This window comes from Nipponia nippon, unplaced genomic scaffold (assembly GCF_047370975.1).
Source record: "Nipponia nippon isolate SJK-2023a ecotype South Korea unplaced genomic scaffold, ASM4737097v1 scaffold_4, whole genome shotgun sequence".
Lineage (NCBI taxonomy): Eukaryota > Metazoa > Chordata > Aves > Pelecaniformes > Threskiornithidae > Nipponia > Nipponia nippon.
In genome coordinates this window covers 70,109,431-70,131,397 of record NW_028262358.1, presented here as the reverse complement: position 1 = coordinate 70,131,397, position 21,967 = coordinate 70,109,431, and the positions used below count along the sequence as shown (strand labels likewise).

The following is a 21,967-nucleotide window of genomic DNA, read 5'->3' as shown; positions in this document are numbered from 1 at the left end:
GAAAAATGTCTATGTTGTAGGTTTATTGACAAAAGGATACAACATATTGCTCCCAGAAGAGCCAGAACGTTTTAATAGAGCAATATGAATGATAGCAAAGAACCTGGAAGACAATTAATGACAATTAATTAGTTGTACTAATAGACCTTGAAAACTCTGGGGTCCTAGCCAAATCACTACACTATGTAAATTTTGTATTTCATATGTAATGCAGAAATCCTGGTACAAGAGGAAAAATAAGGACTGACCTTCTGAGATGTACTTGCCTTTGGTGAAAGCTGATTGATTTTGCAGGTGTTCCAAGCTGATAGATAGCAAAGCAAACACTCCTGCAACTTATCTTGGCTTTCACTGGAAAAGTAAAACCAAACCGAAATTGTTCATCGGTTTGTCAAAGTCTGAAAATGTTATGGCAAGTATATATTATAGACGATGACATAAAAGGTCTTGAAATATATTTCAAGAATCATTACCGTTTCAGGTGGAAACCCTTCAAAACTCACTAGTTTCAAATTCTCAGATATTCATTCCTGAAATAAGAGAAGAATGGCCATAATGAACCAAAAATCTTGATGTCCAAGTGACATTTTTTAACATTTCTAGTTAATTCTTGCATTCATGAACCTTTTTTTTGGGGGGGTGGGGGGGGCATAGATCCACAAAAATGTATATTGTTTTTAGTCGATATTACGGAAAGCGTTTATTTGTGTTTGTGTGTGTACACGTCAGCATACGTATAGGCTGGTGGAGGTGCGAGGGGTCAATGACGCAGGGCGGCTGCGGCGTCCCTCCCGGCACGAGGCGCTTCCCAGGGCGGGGGCTGTCGCTGTCGCAGCCACAGCTGCCACCCCTCTGCAACCTCCCTACACCCGCAGGTTTCCCTCGCCCCCACGAAATCTGCCCCCCTGCCACCCCTGGCTTGGCAAGCCTCCTTGCAGCCCTGACCCACGGTCTCCTTGATCTCACACCCCCCCCTAGTGGGACCTGGCCGCAACGTGGGACCTCCGCCGCGCCCCCGGGGCCCCTCCTGTCCAAACGTCTGTCTCCTAGCAAAGCTTTTCTCTTTAAACCGTAGTCTCGAATAAAATCAAAATTATTTTCGGTAACCTTTAAATTATTCAGAATAATAATATAGCCATCAATAAAACTTTTTAAAATGAGAAGGCTCTATTTTTTGAACATTTTATTGTTCTCTTATGTATTTCTTTTCTGAGTATAGAGCTTCTTTTATATTTAGACGTGGTGCAAATCTGAATAAGGACAATATGGAGATTCATATGTTCTGTCCTTCGGTGTCTTCCAGGTTAATTTGCCGTGTTTGCAGATGACACTTTTTTCCTCATCACCAAAACTTCAAACCCTGGTTAGGATTGGGATGTTAAACAACCCATCGGGCATTTTGCCCAGTAGTAGTTATTCTTCTTGGCACAACCTGAAAATTGTGTCTAATATCTATCTGCAACCTTGGCTTGCAGAGCAGCACAGAAATGTGAGCTTGTAGTAAAACCAGTAATTAACAGTGACATGAAGAAAGATTACATTTCAACATAACATTTAGAATTAAGATAAAGATTTTGGCTTAAGGACACACGGTGTTTCTGGTGCTGAATTATGTTTTAGGTCTTTCTGTACTGCTGTAATAGCCTGGAAGCTCCAAGTCAGCAACTGCCATGTCTGGAGGCACCTAATTTTCTGAGAAGCCCCTTAATTGCTTCCTGCTGTGACTGCGTAGGAGCACGCTGGTCTTCAGAGCCAGAAGCTGCTTGGTGCCTCAGCCTGTGGAGTCTGTGTAAGGAAAGCATCTTTCTAAGCTAGAACGGGAATTTGAATATGTCGTTTTTCTGGTGATCGTCAGTGTGGCCACATTGATTAGCACTGCAGTGTTAGGATCCTTTTACGGATTTCATCCGCACAGCTCATTGTCCATTCCTGAATATTTTTAGTATCTTCAAGAATAAGACAAGCAATGTTGCTGTCTTTTTTGTTCATTCTTTCATTGCTTTTGTTTTCACTCCTAAGTTAAAAACACTGGCAACCCATCGTAGGTATATGGGAACAAACCTTCCTCAGGAGATTTTACAGAATAAAAGAAGCAATAGGCTTTTGCCTGCCAGTCCTGCATTGGGGAGTTTGCAAGGGAGCCAAAAGAAGTTTCACACATTTTTAAGTGCATAGTATTGCCTTAAATGTGTTTCCCTAGATTTCATCAATGTTCAGAATAATTATATGCAATATATACTCAATTCCCAGTTGCCCGTCCTACATTAAATCTACACATATGCACCATCAGAGCAAAACGGGTTTTTTTAAAACTCATGATGAGTTGTTACAGCAGACACCAGTGGTAGAAGTGAGCTGGTTTATGATGGTGTATAACACCAGGGCTTGCAACACATACGCTAGCACTTTTCAGACGTAATCTGCAGGTCAAGCAGATTGCATATCAAGGGCTTTTACAATTTCATGCTGCGACTTCTACATTTCCATTTCAAAGGCTGGTAGAGACCTTATTTGCTCTTGATGTAGAATTCCTACTTGAAATCAAATGGTATTGAGGGCAAGGAACAAAAGTTGAATAAGTAACGAAGATCTATTTATGTGCCATGGAAAGAAAAAAAATTGTGCAGGTGCATCGGTACACTTGACTCTACATGAATTCGTAAAATGATCCATGCTTTTTTTACGAATCATTTTTTTACGGATCATTTTATGAATAGCAGTTTCAGGAAGTAATCCAACGAGATCTTACTTTGGTTTTAGCATTTTACTTGCAGTTCATAGTGTATGTTTCCCTTTCCTGTACCTAAGATTAGCCCTTATTTTCTGGCTCATTTGGCTAATCAGCATGATCTTCCTTTATCAGTAAACATTTTCGGCAGTTTCTTCTACACTTATCAGCTTAACTGGCTTCGTACCTCCAACTGCTTTCCGGGTTTCAGAAAAGGAATTTACCCAGAGGAGTATAAACAGTGACTAAAGAAGTTCATCCGAAACATAGTAATCACCCACAATTCCCATAAACTAGTGTGGAATATGTGGTAAAAGGAGTTCTCAGGCTCATGTAGATTGTATCAGCTTGTGCTGTACCCATCTGAAATTATCAGAAATAAATGTACTTTCTTCAACACCATATTATGAATACTTACCCCATCTTTAAGAGTATTTTTTAAAAAGATGTTAAGAAAAGCAAGTTATCAGTGTTCTGGATTCTAAGTTTCAAAAAATGTAAAAGCAGCTTTCTCACAGAGCATGTTGTGAAAGTCTTTGGATTTCTACCTTGTATCTTGCAGTCAGTGAAACTTTAAAAAAAAATATACTACACTGATGACACAAATTTCCTCAAATTTCATTTCTGAAGTATTAGTAATTTAATATTTTCATTTTTCATTGAGTGGAAAAAATGAACTTCTGATAATTCAGTACATGATGAAAGACAGTTCTTGCTTACAAGTTCTTACTGCTTGGAAAATGTGCATGTCCTCTATGAAGAAGGATTGGCAGTCAGCTTTCCTCTTCCAAACTTACTCTTTCACACCTTTTTTTTTTTTTTTTTAATATGTTCCAAAAATACAAAATTACAAAAGATCAATATTTTCACAGGATCATAAGACTACATTGGCAAATACCTGGGATGTGAATATTGTATTGTCGACACAATTGATTCCTGGCATAGAGCATCAATATGTGCATATATGCATGTCTCAAAGATATATAAATATGTATAAAAGATTATATATATAGATCATCTTTACTTTCTGACAGTGTGAGCTTCTGCACTGAAACTGAGACTTAACGAAAACAGTGGGGAAAAAAGGATACAGTGAAAACCTCACTTTCTGCCTTAGTGGTTTGAACGCTTGGCAGGGTGAAGAGAAGTCAGAATCTTCTTTCTTCCAGGGGGGTTGTTTCTCTGTGTGGCATTAAACTGCTAGTAGCAGTAATGCAATACCATCTCTCAGTCATTAGAGTTTCTTTGGCTTGTCATTCTCTGCATGAAGGAGGGAGCTCAGGTTCCTCTGGGAGAGATGTCATTCTGCTCCTGGAGTTTCTGGGCACGCTCAAAGAAAAACGGAATGAAATGGGGAGGTTTAGCTCTAGAGTACAGGGCTCAAGCCCTGGTTCAAACAGAAGCCTGTTAGTATTCTGTAAATATTCTCACTTTTTTTTTTTTCTGAATTATTTCTCAGGTTAATGAAGTTTTCAATTCTTTTTTGAAACTAACGCAGCTTTCTCTACAGGAAGAAAAGATGCATCCATTTTTCTTCAGTTGTCTTCTGTGCTGCTAATGAAAGCAACGGCTTGGAAAGCTAAAGATACCATTTTGAAGCTTACAGTCCCAGCAGGGCTTGCAAGCAAGTTCACCACTTTGGGGCAAGCGTTCTGATCACTAAATAATTAGCAAAAACCCCAGCAGTGGCAGGAGCAGAATTCCAAGAGGCCTCAGCTGGGAAGAAGTGCATGGTGTGGGAAGCCCCATGTGGCAGCCCGTCCTGGGCTGCTTCTGAAAATACAGGGCAAACTGGGGCTGTAGGGCGGGAGGTGAGGTTAGGGTTAGGGTTTCTCGGGGTTTCTGGCCAGAACAAGAACGGGAGGCGGCCTCTGGGCAGCACAACGTGGGATGGTTCTGGGTGTGCTGAGCACCACGGGTGCTGCCTGAGCTTTGCAGGGGTTCATGCTTTTCCAGAGCTTAGTAATCACTGGGGGAAGGCTGCTGGGCCAGAAATTAGGACTTGTGTGCCTCAGTTCCACGTGTCTGTAGTAGGACCTAAATTCTGTATTCATTCTCATCCTCAATGCTTACACTAAATCACCCTTAAAAAGCACTCATATAAGGACACTTTTTTTTTTCATAGGAGGTAACATCTTCCTGGCTTTGCCTACAAATTTTTACTTAGATTTTAGACAGAATAATCTGCAAGATATAACCCTGATTGACTGTGAGAACACTGAATTAATTCTCACATTCCTATCTTCCAAAAATATTCTGTAAATAGGGAATAGTCTGAGATTGTTGGTACCCATTTTGGTTTTTATTGTAATCAATCAAGTGAAGTGTAATCAGGGAAGTGAGTCACCAAAGTCCCCATCGCTGGAGGTATTTAAAAAACGTGTAGGTGTGGCACTTAGGGACATGGTTTAGTGGTGGACTTGGCAGTGTTATGTTAACTCAATGTTCTTAAGGGTCTTTTCCAACCTAAATGATTCTAGGATTCGATGATTCTAAGTTTACAAGAACTATGCTTGTGGATAATATGCCAGTGTTTGTTAGTTTTAAGGGCAGGTAACTGAAAGTTGTTTCTTTTGAATGCAGCCTTAGCAAGTTGTAAAGCTGCTGGGTTTTATTATTCAAAGTTGACATGTAAAAGTTAACCCTTGGTTTAATGCTTAATACATTACAACTATTTTTTCTCACTTTATTGTACTGATTTTATTTCGTATGGCTTTAGAATGCTTTTGATATGAAGTAGTTTGTATTAAAGTTTAATGGCTGAAAGACATTGTTATCTCTCATGTGATGTTCTCCCTTATGCACCGTTCATGTTTGCTGAACAGTGCTAGCAATAGCTAACGAGCAGTTCCCAGCCTGAATTGTGGAGTCAGGGATTTTTATGTTCTTTATGCCTCGTTTGTACATGTCATTAAATTACTGATACACTGTGTAACTTGACTACTTTTTTTTTTTCAGTTTAGTTAATTTTAAAATTTCTGAGAAATTAAATAAATTAATGTACATACATTTAAATTCAAAGCACACTACTAGAGCTGATGTTCTTTACTGCCTGGGAAAAGGACTCATGGATTATACTGGGAGATCCCTTTCTGGGAAAATCTTATAACAGAAACTGCTAATTCCGGTAGATTAATTTTCCAGTTGTTTTCCCGAAGCTGTTCCTATGGGAACCCCTTAATTAGGAGTATATTTTTAATCATTTTGTGTTTTTACCGGCAGTCAACCCTATTAATAATTTTTTCTTACTTTTATGTAAAATTTCTTGACGTTCAGTTCTTTGCAGACCCTTTCATGTCTACAACACAGTTAATCCTGCAGACTGCCAAAAGAAAGGAACAGTTTTGCTCCTCGGATGATTCTGGCCAACATACATGCAGCTGTACAGCAAATGAAAAGAGAGTGGTGTAGGGAAGATGAGAGGGAAGCCTTGAAATGTTCATGTCCTCAAACACCCCTGTGATGCTATCAAGAAACCCCGTGAGCATGCCTCTGCCTTTCAGCCAGGAACATCTCACGCACCCTGCGTCTGTCTTTCAGAAATCTTTTGAAATAGTGTATTTGAGGCCCATTCTCTCATTCTCAAATGATGAGTGAAACTCCAGAATGATTTAAATGAGAAGATAAAAAATCAAAATGAAATAAAACCTGAGGATATTTTGAGGACAAGATGGAAAAGGTGAGATTTCTTGAGGGGAAGGGAGCTCACCTGTTTCCCCTTTGCTCTTCTGACATGGCCAAAGTAGCCAAACTTTCTGTCCCTCAGTTCAGCCACATGTGGAAAACTCATCAATCCCTACAAGATTTCAAAGACCACCACAGAAAGGCAGTTGCTGTTTGTAAAGCCTGGATAAAAAGTATTAGAATTTATGTCCAAACCACTCATTTTTTCTAACCATCCAAAGCACAATGATTATTGCACAGCTGATTTTCTCTTCGGTAATAAGGAAAATGTTTTTCATCGATAAAGGTGCAAAAGTATCTTCAGCTGGGTAGGCATTTGGGGGAGTTACCTACTCTGGTTTTCTGTTATTTGTGTAGGTTTCTACTTTGGAGTTTGGCTGTATAGCCTTTATTTACATTGCTGTGTAGTACTTTTACTTAATGTGTGCAGATTTATTGGATCCAGTGAGGTTACCCATCAGAGTAAGGAGCAGACAGTGTCAATACACATTCTGATATTTTCTTTTATTTCAGTGCTAATGTATTAGATCATTGCAGGACGTCCTGAAGAAATGTAAAGACTCTTTTGTGAAAGACTGCGTTACTTTCACACTATGTTACTCTATGGTTTGAAAATCTGAAGTGGCCATTTTTGTTTTAAAATACTCCCATCCTTTGGAGCCAAATGACCGGAAAACCTCACCACCAATATAGAGAAATAAAAGCTCACAAAATACCACAAGACCATCTCAGTGTAGGATTTTTGAAAGTGAAATGGAAAATAAAATAAAGAGCTTAACTGACATTCAAGATCTAATATAATTCATGTTTATTTTCACTGTGTACAGAAGGTGGAGCCAAATTCATAAGGATCTCTGAACTCATACTTCATTCTTTGAATGGTTTTCTACTGTCTTTCTAGAGGCGCAGCTTGCGCTGAGGAGGTATTGATCGGAATCAGTTACAATGTTGGGATAAGTCCTTTTAAAACCAACTTTTCTGGTGTTTAAGCTGTCTGTAATAAGCTTTAGAAGTTGCTTGGCGCAGCTGAAGAGCATCTGAGCCCCCATGTATTACCCTTCTCCCTTTCTGTCCATTAGTGAACCAGGAACAAATTGATATTTCTAAACTTAGCATGGGAAAGTGAGCAAGCTGAGTATCACCATGAAGAAGCTGTGGTGAGATCTTAGTGGTATGAAGTGGCAGGCACCGACCAGCACAAAGAACAGAAAGGAGACAGTCACCCCAAACTTTGAACATTGTATTTTCCTTCTCCTCAATCCTCATAAATTTTAAAAAGAAACACCCTTTTAGCTGTTTTCACGGCTAGCTGATATTTTAAAAAGCAACTAGAGAATAGGAGAGAATAATTTTTGGCTTAAAGGATGGAGCCAGGCATTAAGAAATTTTGCTCCTAATCCTGGTTGTGCCATGAGCTGCCTATGACTCAGAAGAGCTGCTGATATTCTCCATGACAAACTTCCCATCTCCATAAAAGAGGTTAATATAACGTAGCTTGTTCTACATTAATATTTATAAAGCACTCTGAGATTTTAGACAGATGACTGTGCAACAGTACAAAATATTTCCGGAGAATAGTGACCATTTGCTAGGCCGGGCTCTGATCCAATGGCATCTGTCACTGAGAACTTCTCCACACTTTCATTCGAGGTGCTTCAGTCCTGATGTGTTTCCAGCAGGGTCTCTTTTAAAATAGCAGCTTTTTTCTTTTGCACGCAGATCAGTAAAAGCAGAATCTTGCACTGACTAAGCCTCCTTTTCCTCTGGGGAATATCTAACTTTAATATCCCCGTAGCAAATGAATCTGAGAGACCAGTTTCAACCAGGAACGACAAGTGTGCTCACTAAGAGACAGTCTTGTGGTTATTCTACTTTTTATTATTACTTTCCTTACAATTATCAGAAAATATTCTCTTATATGCTATGTGCTGTGCCACCCACGTGGGAACAGCTACCGCCTTGAGGGATGACAATCGCCTTTGCTTTGAACAAGCGATGACCCTTTGAAACTCAGGGTGGGGGGAGGCTATGCTTCACAGACCTGACGGTGCTGGGCGCAGCAGCTTCCAGTGGGCTCCAGCCCAGTCACCCTGGCTGACAGAACGTGCAAGGGCTGTGGCCAGCAACTTCAAAGCTGTGTTATATTTCTACGTGATGTAAATTCCTTAAACAAGCGAAAACCACTGGCTGCTTTAAAAAAAAAATCATTAGTCTGCACATTTATGTGCTTAGGTAATCAAGAAATACCACATTATTGTTCCTTGGACATTCTGAGAAGCTTTACGTCAATAGGGCATGAAACAGGGCCACGCATTATTCACAAGTCTGTCTTTAAAGCCAAATGTGTGAGAAGGGATATCAGTGAAAACGTGCCGAAGCTTACGTGGCATCCAGGGACGTGGGTGACTGCACAGCTGCCTTGAAAGGCACCCAAGAAAATCTGTATTGCATGTGTATATTCATCTCAGTCTACTGCATATTCAGCTCAGTTTACTCGGTCCACGGACTCCTCTCCCAAATTGCATAGGACGAGGACAGTGCTGTGCATGGGAGTACTGGGAAGTGAATTTTGCAAACAAATTGAAAACAAGTGAAGACGTGCTATCTATCTTAAGAGCTCCATAAATCACAGACATCCTTAACTGGGAATAGACTGTGAACCCCACTGGTATCAACGGGAAATTTTGTAATGGTCAAAGGACTGGAGAGCCTTCCAAATGAAACATTCACTAGGGCTTTCCTGGCAAATCAGGTTACTAAAGTATTTTTGAGGAAGTATTTGGAGGCGATATGAGCAAAAAGTTTCTGTATAGTATTCTGTACTTGTGTTCAGGTAATAAATAGAAAGAAAACAGTGGACCGAATTCTGTATTAACCATCAATCTGTGTCAAAGGCTGGAAATACTAAATAATGCAATTTATGGTTCCCTTTGGTAAGTCTGTGTAGAAAAGCAGCAGCGGTACTATGGGCACTGAACTGTTTCATTGATTCAGCCGAGGATTCAGTAGAGGGTGGACAGAAATCCTGTGGAAGTCACCCTGAGGTTCTATCCCAGAGATGCACTTGATGGAGCCTGGGCTCCAGCACTGTGTCTGGGTTGCAGTGCGAACGTGCCCTTACGGATTGCACTGTAGCCTGCCAAACCAAAGACAAACAGGTTCTGCAGTCCTAGCATTGCCACGCTGAAAGATTGCTTCACAAGGCAGCGCCACGTCTGCTCCGCAAGGCAAAATATCAGTGGATGGCAATATAGGTCCCAGAGAGCTCTGGGCCCCAAAATCTTCAATTCCATGGTGTAAAAAGAGTCTTGTGATCCAATACAAGGCTTCAAATCTAACTGTGATCTTCTTACCCATCTCTTAGTCCATAATTAAGAAAAGACTTGCCAATATCTCAGGTCTGACACCCCTGTGCTTTCCTGTTGAACACAGCTTCAGCTGAAGGGGGGTTGTGTGTGAAGACATTTGTTCAATCTGAAAAGCTTATTTCCATTGCGATGCAAATGAGTGTGAGACTTTCTGGTAACCTTGTGAGATGGTAGATCATTGCATCATCTAAAGCTGGATATGTTCCGGTAATAGGCTGTGAAATGTGATCATGGAGACATATTTCCAAACTCTAAGAGGCATTTCCAAGGCATTTTTAGCAGGACTAATAAAAATTCTTCCTAATTCTACACAGTATCATGGTGAAGACTTGAAATACTTTCCCTTTTCATGCGGATAATGCCGTAGCAAAGCCCAGTGTTATGCTTATTATTGCTGCAAAATTATTCTTCCCTTGTTACTAAAACACACATTTTAGTTTTCCAAAGTGGATTTTAAGAGTGTTGGGCTTCTCACAAATACTGTTTGTTTATTTAAGTGGAGAAATACTTCTCGGTCCTTCTTTTAGAAACAGAACATTTGAAAAATTGCAAAGCCTATCCAGGGAGATACATGGAAAAATGCAAGATCGGGCAAGCTGGACCCTGTGATCATGCCAGCTTTGAGAGGGAATGACGGCATTGTATGCTAGCATGCTATAATTTAAGTTTTTTTTCCTGGCATAAAGCTGCTTTCCTAAGGGGCTAACACCAACACATACGATATACCAAATCTCTTCATTGTTTCAGCATCGGCACACACGTAGCCATGTTGTTGGTATTTTCCACTTTGCTCTAGAATAACCAGTGTTTTATGGGGCGGTAGCATTATGTGTACTCGGCTCTACTGTCTATACCATAGTCATGAGGGCAGTAAAACGCTATGGTTTGTATATTACAATTTTTTAATTCTCAAGGAGAAGGGCCCACAGCCTGTTAGGCACAAAGCTCCATTTCTCCCTTGCTGTAAAGAGAAAAAGCAACCTTAAAACAACACTCAGAGAACATGAAGAAAAGCTTTCTTTTTGCCATATGGCTTGGACAACTGTAAAAACTAAAAAACCTGTCAAAACTCACAGCCAGTATCAAAGGAAAGGGGGCAAGCTAGGGAAACCAGCCGTCCCTGTCTGTAGCCGGAGGAAGGCGAATGGAAAGTGTACAGATGCAGTGTACCAGCTCTTCTTCTCAAACAGGAGGCAGTGTAGTCTGCTACAAACGGCTCCAGAGTAAGAACCAGGACCGTATGTTTCTTTCCCAGCTTCAAAGCTCCCTGCTGAGTATCTTTCTACAGAGATCGTGTCTTAGTTCTCTTCTCCGGAGAGTTCTGGGTGAAAAACAGTAGGTAAAGGCTGTGAAAAATAAGCAGCAATATCTAGGTTGAGTTGCAGAGTGTAACATTCACTCTTTCAAGAAGAAACTCTAAAGAGGACCTTTATTTGGGAACCTCTCAATGGCCATTACTGGACTTCTCCCCTCCTTTATAGCCTTTAAAGAGCAAAAAATGCTCATCCACGCTACTGACCCTAGAAATAGCCCACGAGAATAACACGAATTGAAACCCAAATGAGTCTGGTACAACCCAAAATGTGAAACTTCATTGAGAACAATCTAACCACAAACACTTCTAGAGAAGTTCTAGGCAGTCCCACAGAGGAGCTAATACCCCATGACAGGAGCAAGTACAAGACCAATTCCTAATGCAGTTTGGGCTCCATGTGTGAGGAGCTTAACACAGGCAGAGAAATAAATTCATCTCTGTTCTACAGAGGAGGAGTTTTTCAAGGAGCGTTTAACCAGGGACTGGTCAGGAGCAAAGCCAAGCTAGTTTCGTTCTAGTTGAATAGAAAAGTTTTGGAGCATGCTTTTATTCTCTAAAATGTGCTCAAAAACTATATCAGGAGCATGCCTTCTCACTATTGAAGACTGATTTGCTGTACTATGCTTTAATTTCTGAAGTTTCCTGGAAAGAGTTTCCTGGAATGTGAGATCATTTCTTCATTTCTCCCATGGGATGGACACACGCAAACACACACACAAATAATAATAAAAAAATGTGTGATGGGTATCTCCTGTAGAAACAAACACGCTGCTCCCGGTGTGTACTTTCATGTGTGCACGTAAAGGAAACAGACCTAAGTACACAAAGCTGTGTTCGCAACAAAAAGTAGAGAGGGCTCGAGAGGGCTTCCTCTCCTACGTGGTGGCAAGGCGGGAATGGAGACAGCAGCTATGCGTCCAGCCCCAGCATCCAGGAGGCTGATGCTGGTTACCCATTAATCCCTTTCCCGCGTTTTCCCCTTTCCCGGCAGTGGAACTCCTGGTGCACACCAGAGAGCCCAGTTGTTTCATCTGTCCCGGGCGAGCCCAGATCTGGATGAAGTGCCACCCCGGTGCCCTCAGTGACCGGGGGACGGGGGTGCGGGGTGGCTGCTGACTGCCCTTCCATTTGTTTTGTTACATCAGCAAGACTGGACTTTGCATGCCTTGGCTCCCTCCTTTTCCCCGGGCTGGTTTTTGCTGTGCCTTCAGTTCTTTCCCTCCTCCCCCACCTTCCTCCTCTCCATTTGCGGCGCGCCCCTCCTCCTGGGCTGCCACCCCTCCTTCTCCCCTCCTCTTTCACAGTCAGAGGCTTGAAAACTTGTTAAAAGCTCTCCCAGTGTTCCAACTTAGAAAAAACTTTTACGAGGTATCAGCACTTTTCTTTCATTAGTGGGGAAGGAAGGATGAAAAATACAAAACAGCAGTAGACTTTTAAAGTTTAAATAGACAGGTCTGAGTGCCTGAACGTGCTCTTCCATTTTTCTTTAACCCTCCAAAGAAGTATTCTGATCCAGTTTCACTGCTGATCAGCAAGGGTAAGTTGAAAGTTTTCCTTTTTCATCTTTTTGTGTATCACTTTTCCTGCAAATACTTTTTTTTTTTTTTTCACCCTAAGAATTTTGTGTTATTGCGCTGATGGTTGAACTCGTTTAAAAATATACCTCTCTCAAACCGTAAGTTCTCTTAAAGTGCCAAGTTCAAACTTGTAGGAATTCTTTGCTTTCTTTGGTCACATTTCTGTACATTTCTTCGGATACTACACTTTTACAACTTCTAGCCCTGTTCCACTGAAGGAGAAACTGCGGTGAAGTTGGAAGCGCAGGGCTGAGCTGCGGACTTGTTGCTGGTGCCTGGGTGAAATCGCTCCCCTGTGCTTCTCTCGGGCTAAATGAGCTCCTGGAGAGAGAAAACCGAGGTGCGCTTCGGTCTCCTCTGGGGTACCGAAATTGCATCAGCAGTCCGTCCCCGGGAGACCTTGCCCTGAGCGCGTCCCCTTTCTGCCCCACGCATTTCGCTTCCATAGGGAAATCCTGACCGGTGCCGGATAGTTTGTGCAGAGCGAGGTTCCTAATTAGGTGCTTTGTTAAATGCCGCAGCTGCTAAAGTGGTGACTTTCACGTGGTCTTCCTGATAAGTTTTCCCCCTTTTCTTTTAAAATAGACGTGATAAAATCCAGACGTGGGTTATGGATTTTTAACCTGGTTTGTATATAGTTACTCTGTTTTAGCAACCTCGGTGAGGGATTTTAGAGAAGGAATGTGAGATATCATGATATGCCTTACCACGTTGGCAATGTCTGTGAAAGTCTTGGGTAGATGTAAATGAAAGTTGTCTAGGAAGAACTGTGGAAGAATATCCACAATATGTGTCATAATCCCAACATGACACATTCCCTTTATATTACCTTGAAGGCTTAAATACCAAAATGCGGAGGAAAAAAATGCTTGAGCAGCATCTCTTGGAGAACTAAAAAGTTTTCTACGTTGCAAGACTTGGAGTGATTCCTTAGAGCAGTTGTTGCCTGCTGCTTGCCAGTAGTTAAAGAGCAACACGAGGAGGCAGGGAAAAGAGCCTTCAGCTGAAAGACAGACGAAGCACAGAGTCTATCTTATCGCGTAACACGTTCTCCTCTTAAACAAGAATATTGTGTGCTTATGCGTGTCCTCACGTTTTGCCTTGAGATAACCAGCGAGCCTCATAAAGTGGCATATCTCGTCTGAGGAGTTCCTTTTGATTTTTGTGTGGGAGATTTATGATGAAAACCCCTGGTAATGGGGACAAAAAATGGGCTGCGGACACCTCGTGCCTGACTTCTGTGCGTGTGTGTGTGTGCACATAGGGAGCAAGTTGGAGGACTTGCGGGAAGCTTTCATCCTGCCATTTTTAACATCTGGACAGCACACTACACTGCAGAATTTAAGCCTCCAGTCTTTGGGATGTTTACTGAAGTGTTTCCTTCAGAAACTTCAAAGCCAAACACTGGCAGTGACCCATGATACCTAACAAGCATGCAAATGGAAGAAGGGTGAGCAGCAGGCTGGGTTCAGGAGAGGGGAGAGAGGGACGCAAGGGATTTGGTTTGCGACATAAATCTGAATGCTTAGACACTCAGGAGCGCAAATAGATTCAACACTGTAAAGTTATCTCAGCTTTCATATTATGCAAGCCCGAAAGATTAACTTTACTTGTCTCTGAAATGAATGTCGGTTTAGGCCAAGGATTCCTGTGGGCATGAGGAAGGTTAGATGACATTGAGCAATGTATCTGTTTCATCAGATACGTTGTTCTCTTTCCCCTGGTCTCTGGTATCTCCTCCCCATGTTACCCACTGAATTTATCTCGCATGGAGGCACCTGGTTTGTTGTTTATGCCACACGTACATTTCAGAAATCCAGGTTTCAAAATCTGCAAGCAGGAGCATCGGAGGGCCCAAGGCCCCCTCAGGGAATTTGGCGTTTCTTCTCTTAATTCCAAAGTGAGTCAGGAGAGGGATGAATCTGGGCAGTAACACAGAGGGTAGACCTGACTTGTACAACTACAGAATGTCTAAGAAAGTCCTTATGGTTGCTTTTGCAACTACGCTTTAGAATTAAATTACGTGGAGAGGGTACAACATGGGAGAGGCAAAGGCTATGGGGTAGATCCACTACTGGCTGACCACCAGCAATACCAGCAGACAACGAAAAAACCACACAGTTGTGACACTTTAAATTCTAGTTACTGCAACCATTTAGTGCGTAATCTTTGCCCGGTGGATGAAATGAACTGAAGCTCATCTGCAGACCTACAAATGAACTACGCCTTGCTAGGGGAATGGCTGGAAGACATTCGCTAATTTTTGTAAGATTTCAGAAAACTAGCCTTCCCTATTCCAACCCATCCAAACCCCATCAGTTGTACATCTCAGCTGCTTTCTCTGCAATGCTGGTTGCTTTTGGGAAATACTCAGGCTGACTGATGTTCAGGGTCCAGAATCTTCTCTTTTGTTGGCTATTTATGTGTTTGTGAGCACACATAAAAAAGTAGGAAAGCTTGGAAAACCAAAACCTTGGCCTGTTTCCCAACTGCTTCAGCTGCACAATCCCATTTTAGATCCCACTCTAACCCTTACTGCTCTTCCATCCGCCAGCACGTTACCTTCTAACACTGTAGTCAGACCTGGGCATGTTACCACAGCACTGAATTTGCATTATTCTTCCTGGAAAATATGAACCAGATGACATGATGAATGCCATCCATGAAAAGTAATTCTAGAATTTCTTAATTGTGGCTTACAAATCAAATTTCTTATATATATGTGGTCGTCCAAAACCCATGCAGATGAATGCTGTCATATATCCTGCTGCTCTATGGTTTTTTTTCCTATCTTTACCCACACACAGTAGGACCTGGAAGAAATCTATCTTTTAAAGAGTTTACTAGGCTGGCATTAGTCTGTCTCAGAAAAAGGTTATAATCTTGTAAAGTAATAATCAGTTAGAACTCATGAAACGCACGTGCTGATCATCAGCCATATCCTTAAATTCCTGAAATACTGAAATTGTATCAATCGATCAGGTCAACCTGTGTCATTCAGTGGACTCATTTAAAGTGTTTGGAAGTGTTAAAAGAAAGTTTTAAGTCCAGAATGCTGAAGAACTATTTTTAAAGGTTATCTGCCATCCATTTCAAACTATTTATAAAGCTAGAATACTTAAATAACTGTTTGATACAAAACCTCTTTTTATACCTAGTAAACAGATATTGTAATCGGTTAATAAAAATGCTCTTTCAGTGCCCTGAAAGTAAACAAGTTAGATCCAATGAATGAATTTTCTCTACAACAAAACAAAGTACTGTGTTTCATAAAGCAACAGAATCCACTTAAGCAAAGGAATAATATATTTGTGCCACCACAAGGTTATCTGATTAACAGCACAATGTTTTGAATTGATGTGAGGTTTTTTATCACTGGCAAAGGCTAGTGTGTAACTGATCTCTTTAAAAAAAAGTTGCTTTTCAAAACTATGTATGAGTAATTCAAGCATGGAATGTTTCCTCCTGGAGTTTATATTGCCAGAGGACATAAATGAAACTTAGCAATTTTGCATGCTGAAGCAAATTAAAAAATAGGTAATAAATTCTCAAAATATTGCAGATGTGGGATTAAGTAGGTCAAAACTGAAGTAAATCACATTGCATTAATGGACCAGAGTGGAGTGTAATTAAAAAACAAACAACACATAACTGCCTAGAAATAACACGTCCTCTGTTTTCTTAATCAAACTTACAATCTGAAATAACATTTAGACAGTAAAAAAATATGTTGAGTCTGAGGAAAGTCTGTTAATGCAGTAGTTTCGAATCATCAGACAGCTGACTAACTAAAGCAAGAAGCTGTTACTTGAAAAAGGCTCCTTCTGTCCACTTCTAGGACATGCAGCAAATAGCTTGCCTTTAAAACAAACTTCACGTGTTGTATAGTTACAGGCTGTTCTCTGTTTTAACAATCCCAGCCTGAGGAGGAACGTGGTCACATTTCATTCCAGCCTTTCCAGAGACCTCCGCGCTCTTGTGCCCGACTCCTCTGCTGCCCCGAGCCCATAAAGACAAACTAGCCTTTCCTGGGAAGGACTGAAGCTGGGGATGGCTGAAGGGATGTGTCAGAGATAAACACGCTGTGTGCTCCTCCCGGCAGAGGCTTCCAGATTTAAAAGTCTGAAGCAGGCCTGATCCTTTGATGGGGCTTCATTCATGGGAAGAACTAATTACATGAGGAAGGGTCTGCACGCTGCAGTAGGTAAACTTCAGAGCAAGCTGACTAAGCGGACTGAGGAAATGGCCCTGGGATATTTTTCAGGGGTTCAGAGATAATTGGCATTTCGGAGCTATCGGAGCGAATACTTTAAACACTTGTCTCCCATTATTCTCTCAGACTCTTTCCGATACGGTGTGTTTTTATTTGGCATCTATTGTTATGACTGAGTTTGCCAGATTTATAATCTTGTGTTTCCACTGACTCACTGCTTCTTGAAAGAAAATGTCCTTGGTGCTAAAATTTCCTATTTTATGAATTATCCAAAAAGGGCTTTTTCTATAAATGGCCTTCACTAGGGAATATATCCATGATGTGATGGGGAGGAAATCATTTGGACATTATCAAAACTATTAATACCAGGAAGGGATTACTCAGCATGCACGGAACAAATACCTATACCCAGCAGCACCTACTTTAAAAGGGAAACTTTGTGATTATTTTTCCTTTTAAGTGCCTGATTTCACATGCTTGTTCATATGGGGCAAGTTAAAATGTAAGTTTTTATGCATATAAGATTTTTTAAAAAAAAAACCCTTTGTTTTTCCTAGGAATCTAGAACATCAAATAAACCATTTCCTTTCTTTTATGTCATCCTGTGTATTTCCAGATATCCCTGGGAAGCTGCCTGTGTCCCAGAAATGCGCACTTTAAAACTCAAGTCGAGAGAGACAATTTAAACTTGCAGTGTTCAACACTTGGAATGCAAACTGCAGCCAGGAGTTGCCTTAAAAACAGAAAGAGCTCATTTACCTTTTTTTTCCTGCTAAATCTTTTTTCCTTTCAAAACAGAGTGAAGGAATTTAAATACAAAAAGATGCAAATACAAAGCTGAAACTACAATAAATTAAGCAAGCCACAGATAAACAGGAAACCAGTTGCTCCAATATGGTAACATGAGCTGAGCTGTGCTTCATGTATTTACTATTTTTGGTTTCTTCATAAAAGTATAGGTAACAAACACTAACTTTGATCTTGGTGCTGCAAATACTAATGTATAAACTTTATTTAGCTGGCAAGTTTTTTCTGAAGTTGAATATAGTATAAACTTGGCATCATTAGGAGCTGTACTCTTAAATGTATTACACACGGTGATACGCAAGAGCTCAGTTTAATGTTGCTGTAGGAAAAATAGCACACATTTTGCAATGATAAAATTTCAGGTATCCGACCCTAACATTAACTTAGTATAACCTTTTGTATTTAGGTTATACTGTGGTTTGCTTTATTATTTGCTGAAAGAGTGAACATAAAAATGACCGCGAATGATCCACACTGAAAGAGAGAAATCTTTCATTTATTCCTAGCATATTCAGGCAGTACCACTACGTTCTTCCACACCCTGCTTCAGTGGTGTGTCACACCTGTTTTCTACCTGAGGCAGGTGTAGATCATTGAACTGAGGCTGCCACCAAGGAAGCTGAGCCAACCACGGTGGCAACTGAGGCTTGTCACGGACTTCTTGAAAACTGGAGTGAAATTAGAAACCTCTTTTTTCACTGTGCTCTGAGACATTATATGTTGCTTTCTCTTTTCAGTTTCCCTGATTTCCCATTCCACCTGTGGACTAATTAAAACTCTGGTTTCTCTTCAGATCGTGTGAAACACATGAATTAAAACAAAGCTGACATCACTGCTCTGTTAGAATTGATCTGTGATTCGGTGTGTCAGAGGTATTAAAGCTCTGTCTTAACCATCACTGTTTTTTTTTCTTTGTGTCCTTCTTTAGCCAGCATCCTGTGAAGATGGGTGATTGGAGTGCCTTAGGAAAACTTCTTGACAAGGTTCAAGCCTATTCTACTGCAGGAGGGAAAGTGTGGCTGTCTGTCCTCTTTATTTTCCGAATCTTGCTACTGGGGACAGCAGTCGAATCTGCTTGGGGAGATGAACAGTCTGCTTTCCGGTGCAACACTCAACAGCCTGGTTGCGAGAACGTCTGCTATGACAAGTCCTTCCCCATCTCCCATGTGCGCTTCTGGGTTCTGCAGATCATATTTGTGTCTGTACCTACCCTTTTGTACCTGGCACACGTGTTCTACGTAATGAGGAAAGAAGAGAAGCTGAACAAAAGAGAAGAAGAGCTCAAGGTGGTCCAAAATGATGGCGTGAATGTGGATATGCACCTCAAGCAAATAGAAATTAAGAAATTCAAGTATGGGATAGAAGAGCATGGCAAAGTGAAGATGCGTGGGGGACTGCTCCGTACTTACATCATCACCATCCTGTTCAAATCTGTCTTCGAGGTGGCTTTCTTGCTGATACAGTGGTACATTTACGGGTTTAGCCTGAATGCCATCTACACCTGTGAGCGAGATCCATGCCCACACAGAGTGGACTGTTTCCTCTCCCGTCCAACTGAGAAAACCATCTTCATCCTCTTTATGCTGGTTGTGTCCTTGGTGTCTCTTGCCTTGAACATCATCGAGCTTTTCTACGTGTTCTTCAAGGGTGTCAAGGATCGTGTGAAAGGGAAAACCGACCCCTACTCCCACAGCGGTGCCATAAGCCCTTCCAAGGACTGTGGCTCCCCCAAATATGCTTATTACAATGGCTGCTCCTCACCGACTGCCCCCTTGTCTCCCATGTCTCCCCCAGGGTACAAGCTCGTGACCGGAGACAGGAACAATTCCTCCTGTCGTAACTACAATAAGCAAGCTAGCGAGCAAAACTGGGCCAACTACAGCGCGGAGCAGAACAGAATGGGGCAGGCTGGCAGCACCATCTCCAACTCGCACGCCCAGCCCTTCGACTTCTCTGATGACCACCAGAACACTAAAAAACTGGCGTCGGGACATGAGCTGCAACCCCTCACCATTGTGGACCAGAGGCCTCCCAGCAGAGCCAGCAGCCGAGCCAGCAGCAGGCCTCGACCTGATGACCTGGAGATCTAAGCTTCTAGCTGCAGTACTTGCTCAAATATGAAACGACGTGCATTGAAAGATGCAGTCAGTGCTGATCTTATTCCATTGGAGGTGGTACTTAACAGTCTCAAGCAGGAGATTTTAACAATCATAAAAACAAACAAGCGAACAAACTTTTAAAATACTTGCTGGTTTTTTTGGGGGGATGTGGGGTTGGTGTGGGGTGGTACAATACACAATGGTATTTAATGTAGCTGGTTTAAAGAATTTAAATACTAAAAAAAAAAGAAAAAAAAAGGAAAAAGATAGGTAGTCAGTACTAAGGTAGGGGGTTGTTTTTCTAGAAAGGCTGTAAATATCTGAGTGTGTGTGTATGTGTGTACTATCATGTTTGTTTCTAAAGAATCTTCTGTAATACTAAAACCCAATAATAACTGAACTCACATTTGTCAGGGTGAAGTGCTGCCTGAAGATGAAAACATTTTTCCTATTCAACAAGCAAAAAAGTCCAGGAGTGCCTGTGATCATTTCCCTGTCAAGAACATTCCATTCTTAGAAAGTGCACTTTGAAGGTAAACTTTCCTATGTGGTCCTTCAGGTTGTCTTTTGACTCCTGTGAGGACAACCTATAGCCTTTGAATCATTCAACTCAAATTTCAGACATGGCCCACCGAGAAATACTTTGGTCACCTGTTTTTCCAGCCATTCATGCAGGTAGATTTTGTGATGTGCGGAAGTGGGATGGCTCCACACTCGTAGAACCGGCAACCACACTTGCCCACAGCGATATTTGTGTCCTGCTGCTCACCTACAGTCTAATTAGCATCATATAAAACCCAGTTTGCTGCCACTTGCAGGTTTAAGCATTAAGACAGGCAAGCAACTGCCTTTAGTGAATTTTATCACACCTTTGTGTATATTAAGGGTGTACATATGTGTGTGGATGTGGAGGTAAAGGTGTACACAAAACACCGTCAGAAGAATACGTTGAGAAATAAGCACACACAGATTACTTGCAGTTGACACTTTCTCATGAATATTGTGAAGCTGTGGGCCACTATGGTGTTTACATTCTCTGATTCCTTCAATGCAAGTGAAGCACATGTCATTATATTTTTTTAATTCTATAGAATATTTTCCATGTATCCTAAATGGATGCTTTTATTAAAAACAAAAAAAGAAAAAGGGCCTACTCCTGGATGTCTTGCTCTGGAAAATCTCTCTTTTGAGTCAGTGGGAGTTTTGCCTGAACGAAGGCTACAGGATCAAGCCCAACATGTAGCGAACCATGTTCTTGCTGGCATGAATGATTTTCTTTTGTAGAAGTTAGGGGTGGAAAAGACCCATTAGGTCATCTAGTCAATCTCCCTGATAGGTAATAATGATGCTTGAATGATAGAAGATGTAGTACTGTAAGCAAGCTTTAGTCTTTTATGTGAGAAACTTAGAAGAAATGCTTTGTGCTGGATTAATAATAAAATATGCCTACATGACTTTTGCAGTAACTGGTATTTTTCTTGTTCTAAATATTCGCATTTACTGAACTGTAATGTCCACTCTGAGTTTGACAGTTAGGTCTTTCTAGATGGCTCTAGCAACTTTAGTGTTTACACTTAGATTTTGTTTGAAATGCAACTGAAGTTGAAAGGATTTTTAAAGAGTACAATTCTAGCTAATTTATTTGAAATATATTCTAAAGAAATCTGCCAGTTTCTTCAAATGCATAGCCTCTTAGGTGAACACAGATTGACCAAGGAAATACATAGCTTGGTTTCATTTTGCAGCAACACAGATAAATTGTTTCATTTAATACATTATAATAATTTGTTTGACATTCCATGTTAAACTACTGTTGTGTTCAACTTCATTGCATGTATGCAACCATAGTCTGTTGGATCATGTTGTCTGGAGAACATTAGTCAATAAAGTTTTAATTTAGTATAAATATATTTTCCAATTGTCTTTTACTGTTTTGTATGTTCATATATCTTTTGTTTCAATCTTATAATCCAAAGTCCTTTCTTCCCTCTTCATTTTTCCCCAGTCACTCTACATTTCAGCAGTATTCTTGATTCAATCCATCTGGATTTACTTTGAACTGAAATTTCACAGGACCAGATTCAGATGCCCTCACAACATTGGAAAAACAAGCATCGTTTGTGCCGCTCCTGGAACAAAGTCATACCCAGCATGAACTACTGTAATTCAAATCTTG

The 21,967-nt window shown here is 41.0% G+C and overlaps 1 protein-coding gene across 1 annotated transcript; it reads left to right on the top strand.

The window, feature by feature from the left end:
* The first annotated feature begins 12,217 nt into the window (after positions 1 to 12,217).
* On the top strand, positions 12,218 to 21,701 carry GJA1 (gap junction protein alpha 1). The gene is made up of 2 exons (XM_009460786.2): positions 12,218 to 12,632; positions 18,621 to 21,701. The coding sequence occupies exon 2, from the start codon at positions 18,637 to 18,639 to the stop codon at positions 19,780 to 19,782; it is 1,146 nt and encodes a 381-aa protein (XP_009459061.1). The 5' UTR covers positions 12,218 to 12,632; positions 18,621 to 18,636; the 3' UTR covers positions 19,783 to 21,701.
* The last annotated feature ends 266 nt before the right edge of the window (positions 21,702 to 21,967 follow it).

Coding starts and splice junctions, on each gene's coding strand:
- GJA1 (XM_009460786.2), top strand. CDS start 18,637: ATGGGTGATTGGAGTGCCTTAGGAAAACTTCTTGACAAGGTTCAAGCC.